At 36.4% G+C, this 19,709-nt stretch overlaps 1 protein-coding gene across 1 annotated transcript in view; it reads left to right on the top strand.

Annotated features, from left to right (window-relative positions):
* Nucleotides 1-19,709, top strand: part of LOC135081336 (uncharacterized) — a 78,849-nt gene that overhangs the window by 30,840 nt on the left and 28,300 nt on the right. The window contains exons 2-5 of the mRNA XM_063976054.1: nt 7,231-7,376; nt 13,327-13,475; nt 16,786-16,855; nt 17,460-17,595. Of these exons, the coding sequence (XP_063832124.1) occupies nt 7,231-7,376; nt 13,327-13,475; nt 16,786-16,855; nt 17,460-17,595 (501 nt within the window). The remainder of the gene's footprint in view (nt 1-7,230; nt 7,377-13,326; nt 13,476-16,785; nt 16,856-17,459; nt 17,596-19,709) is intronic.

The following is a 19,709-nucleotide window of genomic DNA, read 5'->3' as shown; positions in this document are numbered from 1 at the left end:
GCCAAATTGCTTATTTCGATCCTAAAAGAAAATTAAATGAAAATATATTTTCCGATGTGGTAAATTCACAATACTTGCGCTTACATGCTTAAAAATAATTAGTATAGGTACTTTTATTCTAAAAATATTATTATTTTTCCTCCGCTCAAAAATTCCATATCAATAAATACCTACACAATAGCTTGTTAATGGCACTAACTGGTAACTGTATCAAGTGATATGTGAATTCGACCAATATTTCCTGTGTGTGACCAAACCAAACATGTCACACAATCAGATTAGTTTTTCACATGCTCATGTTATAACTTAAAATTGTAATGTGTAACCGCAAGGTCAGTCATACAATCGCGTACTTTTTGCATGTCCGATTGTACACTTGTACAGATCACATCAAGCTGAACATTGTGGTATCTTATGTGGTTGCAATAAGGGTGGTTTTGCTACAAAAATGTATAGTCTGATGTGCTGTTTTGTACCTATTTGTTAGTGGTTGTCAAAAAAGCTACTCCCACGGGCAAACGCGATTCGGCTATTGTTAGTTCTCGTTACGCAAACATATTGCTGTCTATTTGATTGGCAATTTGTTTTTAAATTGTGCACGAGTAGGCGTTTAATGTTCACGGACTTTTCTTTTAATAGATTTGTGAGAATACGGTGAGTGTATTTTTAGTGTCACATACATTATTTACTGTAAATCAATTGAGGCATAAGGATTCTCTGTAAATAAAACGTTATTTATACTGGCTAGTTGTTGCACGTGGTGTTTTATTTTCTCGAAATAATGGCGTGATATAAAGTCGTAGTACCAAACATTTTCAGCTGAACTGAAAAGAAGTTTTCAGGGACGACCTCAAAACTCTATAGGAGATGTACAGTCACGGACAACCGTAAACTTTCATTGGAATTTTAACTTTATTTGCATTGCAATAAATTGCACAGTATTCTCATTTTTTTGCTCGTGTGGAGACTCCTCGTAAATAAGAGAGTGTTCAAGCAGGCGGCGACACCAGCGATCCTTGACACAGTTCCACTTGCAAACTATTGCATCCCAGCCACCTAGAATGGGAGCGTGCTCTCAAGTAGCTCATTTCAGAAACGACCTGGGATCCCGCTGTACAGTTTTTGAAGGCTTTTTGCTAACTATACTTGGTTTGGTACTAGACTTTTGCCTGCGGCTTCTCCCGTGTGATTTTCGATCTGTTAATGAGTCAGAAAAAGTCTTTAAGGCCGTGTGTCTTATGCCGTCCAAAAACCGGAATAAAAACTAATATCCTATGTTTTCCTTTGAGTCTCAAATTATCGCTATTTCATTATCATGTACCAAACCAACGTCTAAACCGGCTCAATGGTTTTAACATTAAAGACTAATAAACATCCTTCTATCCTCTCAAACTTTCATAAAATTTGTAGGAATAGGATAGTAATAGTAGGATAAAATATAAAATACTGAATGTGCCACGAAAAAATAATACTATGTCAGCCAGTGGGCTGACATAGTATTATTTTTTCTGGCCACTGTAGCTGTAAATAAATCTCAATCATAGACGAGAAACGTGGAGTAATTAAATTTTAAGCATCACTTGCTAATGAAGTAATAAATTGAGATCAATGCACAGTACTAATAATCAGCGCTTGTAAATTTCCCAGACTACGACTTATTTTTCAGTAAAGAATCTTCACTAATGATATTACTATCTTCGTCATTTATTAAACATTAAAATATTTAGTGGATACCAAAGTGTACTAAGTAAAATTACTTGAAAGTGTATTAGAAGCAAAATCAGAAAGAAAAGATATCCTACTTATAAAAGTTAGCTTGACAATAAACAATTTTATGCGTAAGTAGGTACTGAAGGTCACTGAGTCATTCCCTACAGTATGATAATGTAAATTCGCTGTTATATGACAAACTAGACTCACAGTTACGTTATTTTGACGGCTTAATGATAAGTTTTCGTGTGTCGGTGAGTCAGTATGGGCTACGTAATATTTAATATTGTTACAGTTAACAACTAAGTTAGAACCTTATTTTTATAGGAATAAGGAACGATGTAAGGTACGCTTAAGGTACTAGCCGGTATCCATTTGGTCTGACTCAAATCGCTTAGTTATTCAGTGGAAAAGCTAGGTTGAGTACCTAGTACTTAAATGTACTGCCTATGTTATATTCAGCACGAGAATGTATAGTTCTTTCTATGAGCTTACCCTAAGGTGAACACTCGTCTGTCCACTGACACCGCACGCGCCACATACACAATATAATTTATTACGCGCTACATCATCGGACCCATCGCCGAAAGAAATTGTAGAGGAAAATTTTTTGGTCACATTTTGATAAATGAATGCGCTTTCATTTCAACTTTTAATTTATGTTCTATAGTCCGCAATCATTTTAATTCGATTCCATTCTGTAGTCTGTTCCTTATAACAGTTAGTACAGTTAGTAGTAACATTATTATGATTATTTTTTACAAACAAATGAGAAGAAGTAATACAAATGTTCAGTGCTACAGCAAACGATTTGCTCCACGAAATTAAGGCGAACTTATTCTAGCCTCTGCTACTCAGGCAGGTTTGCCGATGTCCAAAGAGATTGGACACGATCTTAGCTTGTGAACGCAGATTGGATCGGCCGATCTTGAGATGCTCTCTCAAGCGTCCGCCAAAGCACCCTTGACATTGTAAAGATATGAGAGTCTTTAAAGATTTTCTATTTATATTTTTCTTATCTATCTTGTATTACCCAATTTTCCGATAATACTAATCCGTGCAGTTCAATGGGATATGTCATCTGACCATTGGCGGGTCATGGTCATGACATAACTTGATGTTAATAATATCAGAATTGTTTTATGTTATACAAGTAATGTAATTGATACATAAATGTATGTGTTACAATAACCTAAATCTTGACAAAAACAGAAATAATAACATCACCTTGTAGAAGGAAACGAACATGACAAGATAATGTTTGCGTGGATGTGTTTAGTGTTTACCTTGTCGACGAAAATTGTCGACATTATGAACTTGTTAACTGTTTAAAGTTTCAGTAGTTTCTAATAGCGTATCATATGTATGGAAAACAAAACTTCAAGCTAAATAATATAATGGCACTTGTTATTTTAAACTTTCAAGTCTAAAATTGATGCTTCCCTGCTTAATGCTTTGCGATTATTTGGATAGTAGTAAATAAAACATTTTTGTTTTTTATGTAGATTTAGTATTTATTTATTGATGGGGATGGGGAAGCATCAATGCCTCCTACCTCTGCAACAAATGACGCTGTAGCCAACTCGGACTTGAAAAAAAAAAACATGTCAACCGTCATTTCAGTTGAAAGGGAGGTATCGATACTTATCCATCGCCGTGTGATCTTTGCGTCATTACTAGCTGTCCATAGCGACCATCGCATTGGGCAGATTCCTAAGACGCTACAGCAAAACTGAGAGTCACCCGTGCGTGTGCGCATCAGTGCGTTCACATGTGGTGGCTTCAGGACAAATATCTTATGTATGCTTGTAATAAGAGCGAGTTTGCAACCAAAATGTGCTGTGAGTCCCACCATGTGCTGTCAACTGTACTCGTTACGCATGCTTTTTGCACCCACAATATTTAACACTCCGCACTGTTTGTTTTCAATGTTTTTTTTTTTGCTTTTTCGCATAAAATGCCTGGAGCGTCATTCCATCAATCAATCGAGCATCAAGATACAGTATGCTTTAAATATAGTGAGCTATATTTAATTTTAAGTGCTTTAAGGCCTCTGGCCTACCTTATTTTTAATCTGCTCACTGAATTATAAATAAATATTTATGCGATGTTTATCGAATCATTGCGCATTTTTCCGGCGAAGCAATTTGAGTTCAATACTTTCAGTATTCACGTCAAGTACTCTTTTCAACATACAAGATATTTGTTTATGCTAATTTGTAAAACACTCGCGCGCAAACTACATCCAGAACTGGCTTGGCTTTGTAGCTATTATTTGCGTCCAATATTCACCGTTGTTTTCTTATTTTCAACAAAGTAGTTTATACAAACATTTGCTAAACATTTTATTAGATGATCACGATTGTTTGATGTCTTTGTTCCGAAGCAAACTATGGAAAATGCCGTGCCTTTGTTTCTCTAAAATAAAATGGCGATTTTTTTTTCGTTCTTAGCCCAGTGGCTTTATCTGAATAACAGTTAGGTATATTTATTTATCACACCTGCAAAAGTTCGAAAGAATACTTATAGGAAGGAAGGCTTTCGGTTGATTGACATTAACTCCAGTTTAAAAGATCCTTTGATCATAAGTTATGAACGAAAGTATGCCATTGCCGTGTCATACGATGCTAACAGGCAGCCTGACGCAAATTGCCGCGGCTGAATTGTTAATAGAAGCTATTCATTTAACCGTCTGCCGGCCAGGTGCGCCCCGCGTCATCGGCCGCCCATCTATAATGCAACTGCAATCAACGAATCGATTGACACTGGTCAAACACATCGATTGGAGAGAATCGGCTGACAATTACTGGAGATCTTGTTCGCAAACAATCGAGTTGAATTGCCATTTTCACCCTATGTTTTAGTCTAGAATTTGAACAGGTTTTTGTAATTGATTCCTTGACACTTTAACGGGACTATTCCCACATCTCGTTCCCAATGCTGCAACTCCTGTGTAGCCAGGATCTACAGCTTGACTGCCAATAAAACCCAACCTGTGTAGGTCAAGTTTGTCCCTCGGGAAAGATAGTACCTACTGTCATTGGACCCGCAACAAAATTAATCAGAAAAATTCCTTCACAAGTGTGAAAACCTGGAACGGAGTGTGAAGGACTACTAATACCTATTAAAATGCATTTTAAAATCTGCAATACGACGAGAATCTTATTTTCCGAGAGAAACAGAAATAAATATTTTCTGCTCTCTCAGACTATTTTTACTTCCGTTTGCCAAGCCATATCGCACAGTCGCGACTGGTTTTTACACTATGAAATAAGTAGAGGAAAAAAATAAATATATCAACAGTTTAACACCGACCGTTATAAACCATTGTAGTACACGAGTAAATTGTATTGTTATATTCTAACAGTTTGAGAACGGACTCGCGTGCTGAGTTACAATAACCAGTGTATAATTAATGAAAATAACCTCATTGATTGCTAACTGCAGATTACTAAAATAGAAACCTTCTCACACTAATTAGTTAATAACAGAGGCGTTCCTAAACGGCTTGTACGTTTCAAATGGCCGTGCTGACTGGGTCCTGGGAACGTGTTAACTTTGCAGTGTACAAATAAATTGGTTTGTCGAATATAATAATGTAAACTTCTTAGTAATGAACAACTTTAACGATTTTTTTGGTCACTTATTTATGTACTTTTGAGGACTACGCTTTTTGAGGACAGGTTAATTTTCCTCTTTTTCTGTGATGTGTCCACAATTCCACATGACTAAGCTAACATTAAAGTACCTACTTACTAGTCAATTGATTACCTGAGAATTTCTGTGACAATGCCACCTCATTAATAAATTAGTATTGTGACAAGTCATCACAACTTAATACCTTACGGTTAATGACTCAGAAAATATACCTACTTAAAAGGGTTCTTAATGTTCATTTTAAGTACTTTCTAACCAAATGTTTATTTATACATTAAGGAGTAAAAAAATAGAATAATAGCAAACTTAATGCCATTCATATTAATTGGTGCCTCAAAAAATTAGATGCTTTATATATTTTTCCAAGCTTTCAAAGCTCTACAATGCAGAGCTTATCAGTAGTTGTGTTGTAAAATTTCACCTATTAACAGCATAAAGATGCCACAGTGTTTACTTTTTGGCTTGAGTAGTCCATAATTTTACGAAAAGTAGTCCAACAATGCTATTCTTTAAAAAATTATAATTGTAATCATTTAGGACGTCCTGCCCGTTGGGACGTTGCAAAGCCGGATAATTAATACATTGTTATTTGTGTAAAATTCTCATTATTTCCCACTGTTAATGAGGCCTTTGTGTTTTTGAAGTTCGTAACGATTTCTGTTTAGTAAACAAGTTTGTTTTTGGCCACGCTCTCCAAGGCGATGAGTGTCACTCACAAATAACTCAAATAGGTATATTCTTGGGTTTTGTAGAGACAACAGCACTCCAAACTCGCCTCTATTACAATCATAATAAGCCAGTGTTTAGCTTGCTGTCCTAATGTACTAAACCATAACTACATCAACAAATACTCACTATTGGTTTATGTCATCCATGCACGGACTCCCGAGTGTTATTATATTTGGTAGATTTCGCGTCTTCGTTTGATTATGATGATGAAATGATTTACAACTATCAAGAACACATCTATAATGGCTGTTGACTAGACAGTCCTCACATCCATTATGTCTATTCTTAGAAGTCTAGTCTAGATCTAATATACTGGTCCAGATCTATATACTGCCGTAGCTGCTTGACTGGCTGTACCGGACGCGTCTGTCTTGGCTATTGCCACATCCATGTACATAATATTATGTATATCAGTACATAGTTTGAATATGTAGATTCCGAACGGTAAAGTCAGTTTCCCTTAATTAAGGATCCAGTTAACTTTATATGATTACTGGCGGATATGTGACATAAACTTGTTGCTGTATTTTTTCCAAGACAGAAAACAGTTTCATTTTTTTTTAACTTCTATGCACACACAGATAGGAATTTGAACTGCTCCCCAAAACGCTTTAGAAACTGTGTAAGACACGGTGGTTCATTCTATTCAAATGTTCGCTTTCCCCTTGCTACCGAGAGATGGCGTTGCCTGTAATTTAGTGCGCGGTAGAATATAGAAGTGGCATTGAAAGTTGCCCAAATATTGTATTATCTTTGGGTATCATAGAGATTGTCTATAAGTGATTTATAAAAGCTTTCTTGCGCTGCTTCTTCTCAGCACTGGCCCGTTTACTGCCCATACAAAGCAGTGGTAGGTTTAAAGTAATTCTGGGACGTGTCAAAGCCTTTTTGCAGTAAATGACTTTTTGTGACTTTCGACTTCGTATGCGTGGATCCCGTTTTACTCCCTTAGGGATTGAATTTTGCAAAATCCCGTCTTAGTGAGCACCTACGTTCTAAAAGGAACCCCCATGCAAAATTTGAGACTCCTAGCTGCTCCTGCATTTGTATTTTCTGAGATTTCGTGATGAGTGATTGAGTCACTCAGTCAGTCAGTGACCTTATATTTATATAGATTTTGTTGGTTGTTCACAGAGCAAGTGTTGGTCAGGCGCCGGGGCGGTCTGCTGCGGCGCGCCCGCCGTGCCGAGTCGCGCGTGCGATGCGGAGCGGTCCCCGCCGCCCGCGCCCCCGCCCGCTCCGCCCGTGCACTGTGCGAGACCCTGCTGCCGCGACGCGACGTGAGTGGCTTCATCATCATCATTATCTTCGTCATCATCATCATTATCGTCCTCATCATCATCATCATTATCAACATCATCCTCATCATTATCATCAATATTAACATCATTATCAACATCATCTTCATCATTATTAACATCATCCTCATCATCTTTATCATCATCATCATCATCATCATCAATATCATTATAATATCAGGCCCCTCACGACCCTTTCGAGTTTAACAGAGACAAATGTAGAATTTGGCCTTCTACTACTCTTTGGGGAACTATTTTCATCATCATCAGCTACTAGCAATCTTTTGCTGGACATAGGTCTCCCCTAATATGCGTCATTTTACCCCATCTTCAGCTTGTTTCATCTGCCTTTTTTTAATGGGAGGAAATTGGTCTATTAGGTCCTTGGATCCTTCATGATCCTTGAGAACCTGATTATGATAGATTATGAAGTGTATCGGCTTTTGTAAGAAGATGTATTACTATTCGCTTTTACCGCTGTGGCTAGACCGTGTGAACCAGAGTAGGTGTTGGCCTTGGCCGTAGCTGGAATAAAGTGTTAATGTTCTTTCTCCAGACTACTTTACTTGGCTTAAAATAGTTTTGCCCTTAAAATCTTTGCTTTGGTTAAAATGTAGAGGGGTATTTGGTATTTGACCATTACAATAGAAGATGAAATAGCTTTATTAGAGAAGAAGAGAATTGTATCTGCGAGTAAACGCATCCTTTCTATCTTAAATGCTTGAAAATCAGTCCATATTAGAAATAATTGTTTGTTTGTTGTCATGGTTTCCCTCGCCACTGCCACTTGACCAATCGGACGGCTGGCTCAAGTGTCACTAATGTAATGTTCGTTGAGCTAGGTCGGCTACATACATACCTATACATATACCTAGTAGGTAAGCACATAAACTACTGCGCAGTAAAAATGTTATCCACATTAATGTTTAACTAAACAATATTTCTTTAATGAAACGTATCGCGGGAGATGATAAAAGTTTATTTTTATAAACAAATGAACATTACGCAATGTGGCAATTCTATTGTACCATTAAGTAAGACCTCTCTCATCCCGTTTGAGAAATAAAAAGTCATGACTATTACACCTGTGTCGTTATTGGTTAGAATCGCCTTTAGATTTAATTCTGTAGCTGGTATGTGTTAGATAGGAAAAAGAGCTGCAGATTTAATTTAGAAAATTAATACAGTAGTTCGCACAAAAGTGACGTTTTTATTGCATAATAACACCTGCTAAAACTACATAAGATTTAAGATGCAATGAACATCTTAGCCTTAGTGCAGGTAAAGGTTACCTTCATAAACCTTCAGCTCAACCGTACCACAGTATTTGCTTTAAACCTAAATTTCTAAAACAAGCAAACAAATACCATAACACCGAGCAAGTAGCGGTGCGCTCCCACAGAACGCAAACAAACGTGGTCGAGGACATGCGCGCACGCAGCGTTTTTTGTAACTCTCAATGGTTCGCGCACAATACGGGGAATTTGGGGTGTGCGCCCCTCGGCATGAGAACAACGATAAGCGTAGAAGGGAAACTCTAGCCCCGCCAAATTCCGACTTATATTGTCAGCCCCCTTAGCTTCTAATGCCTTGCTGGTTGAGTAAGGAATGCATTTGGGTAGAATAACGAAATTATGTAATGGGTCGAGCTAGGAATACTAATTTGGGATGAGTGAAGAAATGGGTTGAGTTGTCATGGGTCGAATACGGAATAACTCTGTCGTCCATGTTATTTTTCTAATTTGTATATTGCTTAAAATAAGTAATACATTGAATAAATTGTGTTTAGTTGCACATTCGGAGTTTCTTTTTTTAATAAATGACTTAATTAAAATTAAAAATACTGCATTTAATGTAAATCTGAATGTTGACCGTAGCTCAGGCCAGCATATTGAAATTGAACGTAACATTTTATTTCATGGAAAGAAAAGTGCCGAACTTTCATTACGTGAACAAATCTAATCAATCAAAATTGTATCCTCTGCTTAAAAAATCACAAGGCCAAAAATCATTACGCCGGTTAATGTCAAATTTTTGCCACAACACGCGTGGTGTTTTCTGATTCGCTATCGCTTCTATTACTCATTCGTTGTCATTAAGCCTTCGGCTACCTGCGACCCCTCCCCGTGACGCGGCCGGGTCGCTCAGTGTACCCTCAACCCCTGAGGATGCGCACACGCAGCGTACGCACTAAAAACTCCAAATGCAGATTAAAACTCTATACAGTGATCCTAGACGATTTATGATAAGTGCTTGTACAGTGTAATATAGTGTATATTCGGTGTTGTGAGTGTACAGTTTGTAGTTAAAATGGATCTGTCCATACCTAGGCTTAAATTCGAGAGCGACGACGATTATGAGGACGACGATTTTGATCTGCTTGCCGATGTGTAAGTTAAATCAAAAACCTTCTTGAAATTGCATTATGTATTTTGTCTAACTCGATTTAATCTTAAACATAGATTCAAGCCTTTGATTGGTTGATGTTCAATATTTTAATCAATCACAGGACAGAATTTATTATATGCTTGAGTTTCATTGGAACATTGAACTTGGAGTTTTCTCTTGGAACCCAAGCAGTGAATTTTGAAACGCAGTCAAAACTCAATTGAAACTTAGGCCTGTATTGAATTAGAATATCAATCAGTACATATTTACCCATCGTAAGCTTGAATCTATTTTTGAACGTTGATTCATCTATAAATTAATTTCTTAATACAGATATTATTTTAAAGATTAAAAGTCTAATGAAAATATTATTGATGTTATTTTGTTTAAGACATAAAAAATATATTTTTCTACGTTACTTTTGGGTGTGTGCTGGTTGATATGGAGACTTCTACGATTGGTGTGTTATCTGACATTTATTATGTTTATTTAAAACGACAAAATATTATCAACTTATCATGTCATATTACATTTTCAAGTTGCCACAAAAAGATATACATCAACTGACTATATCGAACTAGAAAATTCGTACATATTGTTATTGGACAAACCCTAATTTCTTTTTTTAAAGCACCTAAAGTAATATTTTTCAAATCATGGCATTTTGAATGAATAAAATCCAAAATTTTTATTGTAATCTTTTTTCTTTAGTAATAATTCGAAACAGGTGTGCACCGTGCACGGGGCTGCCAGCAAATTTTTTGTCCACCACGGCACAAAATAGCATCTTATGTAATTCTAATAGTGGCTATTTTGCAACAGAAATAATCTGTACAACACTCGCAAGTGCGGGATTTCTCTTGTAATGCCGGGGATGCTATAAAAGTTTTAAACATTTTCTAAAATCTACTAGGTATTATTAACCATTGATGCTAACAAACTTTTATAAGTGTCTCGAAAAAGCTTTATTTGCTAGCAAATCCTTTTTATCTTTTCTTTTGCACTTAGAGCATTGTCTACAAGCACCCCTTTTGCTTTCAAACTTCAACGTCAAATTCGTGCGTAGTGTCTGCGATAGTGAATCTATTGTTTACTTTTAGACGAGTAGGTGACATTCATTGTCTAGCTAGACTATCCTTGTTATCTTCTTCTATTTTTAGGATTTTAATCCAATTGTATGTTGAAAACAATAAACTTTTATAAAAATACCAGGTGTTGCTCTCGCGTGGGGTTATTATGTAGTAGATAAGGGAATTTTCATACAAATTAGCCATCTTATTTCGGAAAATTCTTTCTTAGTCGATATTCTAGTGACTTTTAAAGTATACCCGAGTTATAGGAATGGAAAACCATAACCGTAAATCTGTGCACAAAATCTTCAATTGTGACCGACGTTAGTTCCACCGTTTCTGATTTTAGTATGATTTTATTATGACTAGATACGAGTATAATTCCATATAGATAATGGCTTATTTTTCTGTTGCCTGCTGTTTTACCAGGAAATCTACATGTAATTGGATGCTGACAGGCACATGTAGTTGTATGTTTATTTTTGTCGTCGGTGTGGTCTTATATCGCCGGCTCTAATAGGGCTAACGGGGTCAACGAACTTACCTACATTTCTACAAACTATCTTATCTACCAGGCTTCATTAAGGTTAATTGATATTTACACGAGATTTGTCGTGTGGCAAATAAATTGTCTTATGAAATAGTGGGCTCGGAATAAAATTAACTTTTTGCTAATTAAAACGTGATATAAATCATCTCTACCTACTGCATATTGTAAAAATTAAGTAAATCTTACTAGGCAGCTTTATTGCAGCTTGAGCTAGTTTTTTTTTTCGCTAACATTATTTAATAGGAAATTAGCAACGTGGCCTAATTATAGGTACCTAGTTTAAAAAGTGTTTTTGAGTCTCGATTATATTAAACCTATAACTATAATAAACCTATAACTATAATAAACCTATAACAGAAACATCGTCTAAATCCGATCCAATGACGTCATTGGTCTTGATGACAGTAAAAATAAATATCTTGATACTTGACGCATTTAGTCGATAACTGAGCCCACCTAACTAGGTGACTGTGTTATCGACATACATCCTATAAAAGTGATAAACAGCTCTGAATCAGAATCTCGTTTTTGCAATGGCCGTTTGTAAACAGATATTAAATGTTCCTTTCATGTTATAAAATTATTTACAAGGAACTTTTATTGGAAAAATCCAGCATGGACAAATATCAGGCTCTTTAATCATTCTAATATTGTTATTTATTCCAACAATGTTCATTATTTTTATACGTCGCCGAGCACACACCCAACTGCGTAGTGAGGTGACCTCCACTTCACCCTAGAAGTCCTTACAGCTCAATAAGCTATTAAGGGAAGATAATTACCATTTCGTCGGTGGAGACGAGGTCATGGGAAACTTCCAAAGACACTTCACGACTGGGCTTGCGCTAACATCTCTTCAAGTCCACGGAAGGATAGTAATATTTTACTGTAGGGAGTAGAGAAAGCTAAATACAGCCATTTAGCGAGCTTAGTTATGACTATCAGGCAATTACTTACTAGAAATTTAAGTAAATAACCGCAGAAAGAGCCGTGCACACACTGCCCCCGATAGTTGAAAGGGCGCATCTAACATCTAATCAAAACGGAGATAAAAAAGTTTCAAATAATTTAAATGGTAATTCTTAGCTGTCCTTGAGTTTAAGAGCGTTTACGCGAAGCGCGGCGTTTCAAGGGGCATCATTGGAAATGATTCGCGCGCGGCGTTTTTTAATAGTTTTCAAATGTTTATAGCAAAACAATAACAATGAATTAAATATCGTTTCAAAGTAAATATTTTAAAGAAGATGTTGTTTTATTATATTAAGCTATTTTTATGTTGAATAAAGAAAGAATATTGGTGAAAAAATCACTTTGATTTTTGGATATTTCACGTTCTTTTAATTTGTGATTTCTTATTGTAAAATGCTTAAATCTAAAAATTTTCTCAGATAACTATTTGCCCAAGGATCTATGCTATAGGATATAAATGTTTGTTAAATCGTTTTCACAGTATTTTTATAAAAATTTCAGCTTGTAAACTGACGCTAAAGTGGAAATTTACAAAACCTGTGTGGACTTATCTTGATAGAATTCTTAAATACTAAACTAATCGCAATATTTTCTCAATTAACTATTTAGACGACGAAATTGCCTAACTATTTATGCCTATAGCATATTTGTAGTATTACTGGTTAATGATTGTAACGAGTTGAAAAAGTACTGTTTTTGCGCCAAACGGCGTAAACGCTCTTAATTCATGTCCGAAAAAAGTTATATGCGCCTTTTCGACTATCGGGGGCAGCACTGGTCTAAGTTACAATGGTACTCTCATAAAATACAAGTGCTATGTGAACTCTAACGGGGTTTACATGAGCTGTGTCCCTCACCGCTGCCAGATAAAATTACTAGCGTTCACGGGGTTATCTGACGCACATCGTCCTACCCCAATTAATTACCACCCCTAATTAGCGTCGTCTGTCCACAGTGTCGGAGATAGCAGCGAGCAGGTGCGCGCCCAAATCCCGAGTGGCGCGGCGGGCGCGCGACACAAGACGGCTCCCCAGGCCGCAACGACGACGGCCCACAGCAAGCAGCTGGCGGCGGGCGGGGCCAACCACCCGCCCCAGCCGCAAGGTAACCACAAACGTAATGTCAACCAATTATTGTTACCTCCTTTACGCTAACGCTACACTCTACAAATATCTAACAAACCAACACTACACTTCGCAAACACCTAACTCCAACACTAACGCAAGCAGCTGGCGGCGGGCGGGGCCAACCACCCGCCCCAGCCGCAAGGTAACCACAAACGTAATGTCAACCAATTATTGTTACCTCCTTTACGCTAACGCTACACTCTACAAATATTTACCAACACTACACTTCGCAAACACCTAACTCCAACACTAACGCAAGCAGCTGGCGGCGGGCGGGGCCAACCACCCGCCCCAGCCGCAAGGTAACCACAAACGTAATGTCAACCAATTATTGTTACCTCCTTTACGCTAACGCTACACTCTACAAATATTTACCAACACTACACTTCGCAAACACCTAACTCCAACACTAACGCAAGCAGCTGGCGGCGGGCGGGGCCAACCACCCGCCCCAGCCGCAAGGTAACCACAAACGTAATGTCAACCAATTATTGTTACCTCCTTTACGCTAACGCTACACTCTACAAATATCTACCAAACCAACACTACACTTCGCAAACACCTAACTCCAACACTAACTCTCGACGAAACGCCTTGGTTGGGTTTCATTCGCGCCCAAATTGTAGGTTAATTCAACTAATTTTACGTTACTCAACATAAATCAGCTCTATCAATCACATTCACAAACTCTGCTCCTGAGTCTTGGCATATTATTTATTTTAAAGTATAACACAGGCCATTTAAATAAATAGTTGATTGACCTAGTGCATTAAAAATTATTGCGCTATTAATTAAACTAAATTTGCAATAATAAATAATCACATCAAAAAGTTGATTTAGCGATAACTCTTATTGGTAATATGCAATTTATTTAGTTGTTAAATGTATAAATAACTCATCGTACTTAGTAAAACCAGGCACTCTGAACATTGTTACACTAAACATGCTTATACAGGGTGTTAGGTAAATGGGTATATGAGCCGACACTAGCCCATGTTAACATGGTCATATAAATGGTATGGTGAAGTCAGAAAATTGATATCTTCATTTTAATTATTTTAATTTTCATACAAATCCGATTTTATAAAATTTATTTTGTATGAAAATTAAAAAAAATAAAATGATGATATCAAATTTCTGACTTCACCATACCATTTATATGACCATGTTAACATGGGCTAGTGTCGGCTCATATACCCATTTACCTAACACCCTGTATAATATCGCACTCATAACAATAAAACTATTTATGTCTTAGTTATTTAGAGTGCATAAATAATAATAGAGCTTGCCAGTTGTAAGCGCAAACGTTTCATTTGCGTTTCAATACTTCAGGTAATCGTGGTTTATTCAAACACATACATAATTGTAGAGTTATTAAACTTGTATGAAAGTTAAGCTATTACAAACTCTTTGAATAGTTTATAATAACTGGTAGGGGTTTATATTATTTGTATTTGTTGTTTGAATAGTCTACGATTACTCTGAAGTTAAAAGCGAACCCGTATAGTCAGCGTCGTCAATAAACATTAGCAATTTTGTACATAAAATTATGATAAAAATCAACTGAACTGTCATAGTAATCTCAACTTTATTCCCTTTGTAATCATAAATACATTAACTTGATTTACTAGGACCATAGAAAGTTTGGCGTCAGTCTTTGTCGGTCATAAAGTGCAAGATTGCCCAAGTCTATCGCCGCTGACTATACACGCTTCCTTACGATTGTCTGGCTCTGTACCGGAATACCGGAATGTTGTATAAAAATTCAACCAACCGACAGGAGGTAACAATGCGAGCGGCGTGGGTGTTTTGAGAACCGAACCTGTAGTTTGTTTGAACTTTCATGCACCGCCTTTTGTCCGATGCACATCTCGGCACTCGAGTACACACGAAGCTCAACGATTATAAATTTTAAATCTATCCACCTGAACGTGAAATAGAGTTGCTAAACTTGCCTATGCTATATTTGGCTGTGGTACTGTTCGGGGTCGTCTCCCGATTTAGTAACTCTTCCACTTTCCCGTTCTGCGCCAGGTTTAGCTTAATTAATGACGTCATTCGTGTTGTTTGTGTATACTCGATTGCCGAAAATCTAGCTAGACGACTCCTTCACGAAATATTTCCTTTAAATTCTTGTATGTGTATGTTCATTAAACTCTTAAATCTCTTTAAGTCAGTCTTAACTACGTGAGCTGGTTCATGCCCCTGTAAGATTTGGTTAAATTCACAGTATGTACTTTATTTTTGAAACATGTTTTATAATGAACATACACAATACCCATACATCTAGACTTCTAAACTTCTTATACTGTCTCCCCTCCTCTTAAGAATGAATGCTTGACTTCAATTCTCCGATGTAGTTGTCATAGCTATTTGAAATTTTAATTGAACCATTAATTAGTATGTTTGGGGTCAAAGCAAACGACTGAGCGACAGTCCGCGGCCTACCGCTAACAGTATGAAATATGCGAAACTGCGCACATTTACTTGTATATTGCCTTGTTTGTTAATGCTCAAAATGCTACTGACCTCGTATTATAATTGAGTAAATTTTTAACCCCCTTACTAATAAAACTTACACGCTCGTTGAACAGTGTTTTAAAGTGACGTTTAGTATGGAAATGTCATTTTAAAACATTGATCAACAACTGTGTAACTTTTTATTAGTAAGGGGGTAAGTGTTTGTTGTTTAAATCCGGATGTTTAGTTTCCAAATTCTATGTCTTCTCAGCGTCAGCCGATATTTTTGTCCAGAAGTAGTAGCGAGATATTTTTGGGACGTGTTTTGAGACATAAAAATACGAATAAAATCTTAAAAATTAGCATGTAACTTCATATTCGTAGTAACAGTCAATATTAGTTATTTATTATTTTCTATAATAATTTTGACGTTCATAAGTGCCACTTGTGGTCTAAACTGAATAAATACTTTTGATTTTGATTTTGATTGGTCAACGTGCTCTCTCTCAGTCGTTTGCATTTCATATCCCTTTGTAATTTATTTGTACTGTATGTATCTAATTAGCAACATTACGTATAGCATTCAGCATAGAGTTAAAAAAAGTTGCTAAGATGCAAGTTTCTTGTACCGATTTTCATAATTTAAATTAATAAACAAAAAAAAATAACTCAGTTACATCTCTCTCAATCGTTTGCTTGCACGTGTCCCCTTACCATTAATTTATACAGTATCTAACTATCGAAATTTCGTATGCCCTGTACATGCGGTGGCGGCCTCGTCCTGCGCTGCTGCGACAATCCACTTCCACTCGTTGGCCGAGCAGGATCCGGTTGCGGTGGCGATGGCGACTACCAGTTGGTGCAGCACGAGGTGCTTTACAGCTCGTCCAATCGGTGAGTGAAAATATCTTTTTTTTTTATGCAGGACAAGTCAGGTATTTGACCGCAATCGTACCTGATGTTAAGTAAGATGCAATCTAGGATGGTACATATTTTGAAAATTATAAATAACTTGAAAAAATCGAACTGCCTAAGGCGGGAATTGAACCCACGATAACGCTAAAAATTAAATAACTATGGTACATATTTGTCCTGTAAGTGCCTATTCACTCTCGCCATAAAAAGTAATCATCATCTTTTCAGCCACAGGATGCCACGAAGACATGGGCGGCCACTGAGCTACAATCATCTCATAATTGTGTAGTACGAGGTGCTTAACACCTCGTCCAATAGGCGATTCAAAATAAGCTCCCGATTGGCCGCTTATCAAAATTAGCATACTTAAAAAAATGAGTAATTAGTAATTTGTAGTGTTTGGAAGTTTTCACGCACGGAGATGCTTCACCCGGTCATCATCATCAAGTGTTGTAGCGTATTTTGATGGTGATTATCACCAAAATGCTGTCGCCACTGGACTACTTTTGCGTGCGAAAAAAAAACAAATGTTTGTACTTTTTTATCTTGACTTATACTATAAACATAACGCCTGGTATTCCAGGTACGAGGTGTTGGAGTTCCTCGGGCGAGGCACCTTCGGGCAGGTGGTGAAATGCTGGAAGAAGGGCACCAATGAGATAGTCGCCATCAAGATCCTCAAGAACCACCCCAGCTATGCTCGCCAGGGGCAGATTGAGGTGAGTCCTCCTTTCACTGGTTTCTAGCATTAAGTGTCGCGTCATATCATCTTTTTTCAAGTTATTTTAAAACCTAGGATACGAGGTCAGGACTGGAACTAACTCCTTAGCCTAGGCGCAGACCACCGTTTTTCAATTTAATTCTATAGAACATCAAGTCTAATTCAGCAAATTGTTCACCATTTCTTTCGCCACTCAGGCTCTTGTTTTCCAGTATAAAATTAATTACAGATCATAATAAATGTTATATAACTTAAAAATTGACACCACAGTTAATTGGTTCATTAGTAATACTTGTTGAAAACACGTTATTATTTCTGGCTAAAACATAAATATTCAAAATATTTTCACGAATACAGACGTCTCTATAGTGATATTATCGAGTTTCTTATTCAAATCGGTAAAATGAATTTCAGCTGTCAGTTTTTCGATTTTATTACCAAAATGAAATTCTGATGACACCTATTGATGTCTGTACGAATAATAAACATGATCTTAAAGGACTTCCTTTTCATAAAAATAATAATTGACCATGAAATAGGTAAACGAAATAATAGTTGTGTATATTTTCAGAGACTACCCGTATTCACAAACGATGCTTGCTTAAGTGAAGCAGCAAATCGAACGCACAGCGTTGACTAGAGTTCTGTGATTGGTTCGTGTGTGTACCTGTGCGTCCACGTGCACTGTGAGACCTCATAGTAATGTTTGTGAATATGGGCGTATAATTGCTTGGAACAAATTACTAAACTCATTAAAATTATGTTACTCCAAGACACGCGCGTGATTTTAAATTGCTTTTACCTAAAAATATAGAGTTAATTAAAGTCGGGAGCCATCACTGACTGTCTCTACCAAGTTTTAGTAGATCTTGCTGTCTTAATGTAATTTGAACGTTTCATACTGATTTATTTACTAAAATTCAAAGTTTTAACAATGTACGAAGTAGGCATGAACTCTTAATATGATCTATTATTCTCAACAGAGATTCAAATGTTAAAGAATCAACATAATATTTTATTCAAACCTCCTCAGTGCAGACTACATTTCCAAGCTATACCTACCTCATTTTCTATTAACGATACATTCTGTGGAAGTTTCTAGCAACACTGGATACCAAGGTGGTCATAACGTACGTCTCTTACCTTACGAAGACGACCTCCGTTTTCAGGATCGTATCTGACTTAGTCTTTTTCACCTAAGATGATCCGTATGACGTTTCGAGTTTGAAAGATTTAGAGATGTCACATAACTAAACCATAGCGATTTATCTATCGATTTTTTTCGAAGAGTTAGTAAAACCTACTTTTAGAGAAATATTTTGTATAGGTGTTATTTAACAAAAAAACATGTTTTTTTAGTTACAAATATTATTGTAACAATTTTTTATTGATAATATTCAAATTTCATGGTTCGTGTTCAAAAAAACGATTCCTAAAAAGTACTGGTTATGTTTCTTTAAATTAAAAACTATTAATTTATTTTCAATGTGTTTTTAAAGTCAATAATCGAAAAACATAGTTGATTTTTGTGATGTTTTTAATAACTAAGTATTCACTGCAATCGATTAATGAACCGCGGAAATAATCGATTTTATTATACAAGAAATACCCCAGCACTAAATCTATTCCGTTTCACACATTGCGTACATTAAATTAAAAATATTCTTACATCGTATTTAATTAAAATATAATTAATAGACTCAGATTTTACTATATATTTCAAGACAAGTAGTTAATTTTTTTTTATTATATTGCTAATAAAATACAAATATTTTTTCAAAAATATTCTGCATATGTAGTATGCGTAATATGGATAACCTTGAAGTGTCATACGGATCATCTTACGTGAAAAAGACTATAGTGTCGTAAGAAACTCAAGTCTTGAAGTCTTATTTAATAAAACTTATTCGATTCGATTACGAGTCTTATAAATAAAGCTTAGAGCCCAAGTCATTCAGAATTTTTAGACTTTTGTAAAAACACTTGAGCCCTGCCAAAAAGAACCCAAACACCGAGTCCTCTAAATACAAGCCTGTAGTTGGAAGCAAATAAAAAGAAATTAAAAGACTCGAGAGGACTTAGAAGCCTCAAAGGATTCGGACTCATGTGTCC

The sequence above is a fragment of the Ostrinia nubilalis genome, chromosome 19 (assembly GCF_963855985.1).
Source record: "Ostrinia nubilalis chromosome 19, ilOstNubi1.1, whole genome shotgun sequence".
NCBI classification, from domain to species: domain Eukaryota; kingdom Metazoa; phylum Arthropoda; class Insecta; order Lepidoptera; family Crambidae; genus Ostrinia; species Ostrinia nubilalis.
Note: the sequence above shows the minus strand (reverse complement) of the source record. Positions and strands in the feature narration are given on the sequence as shown.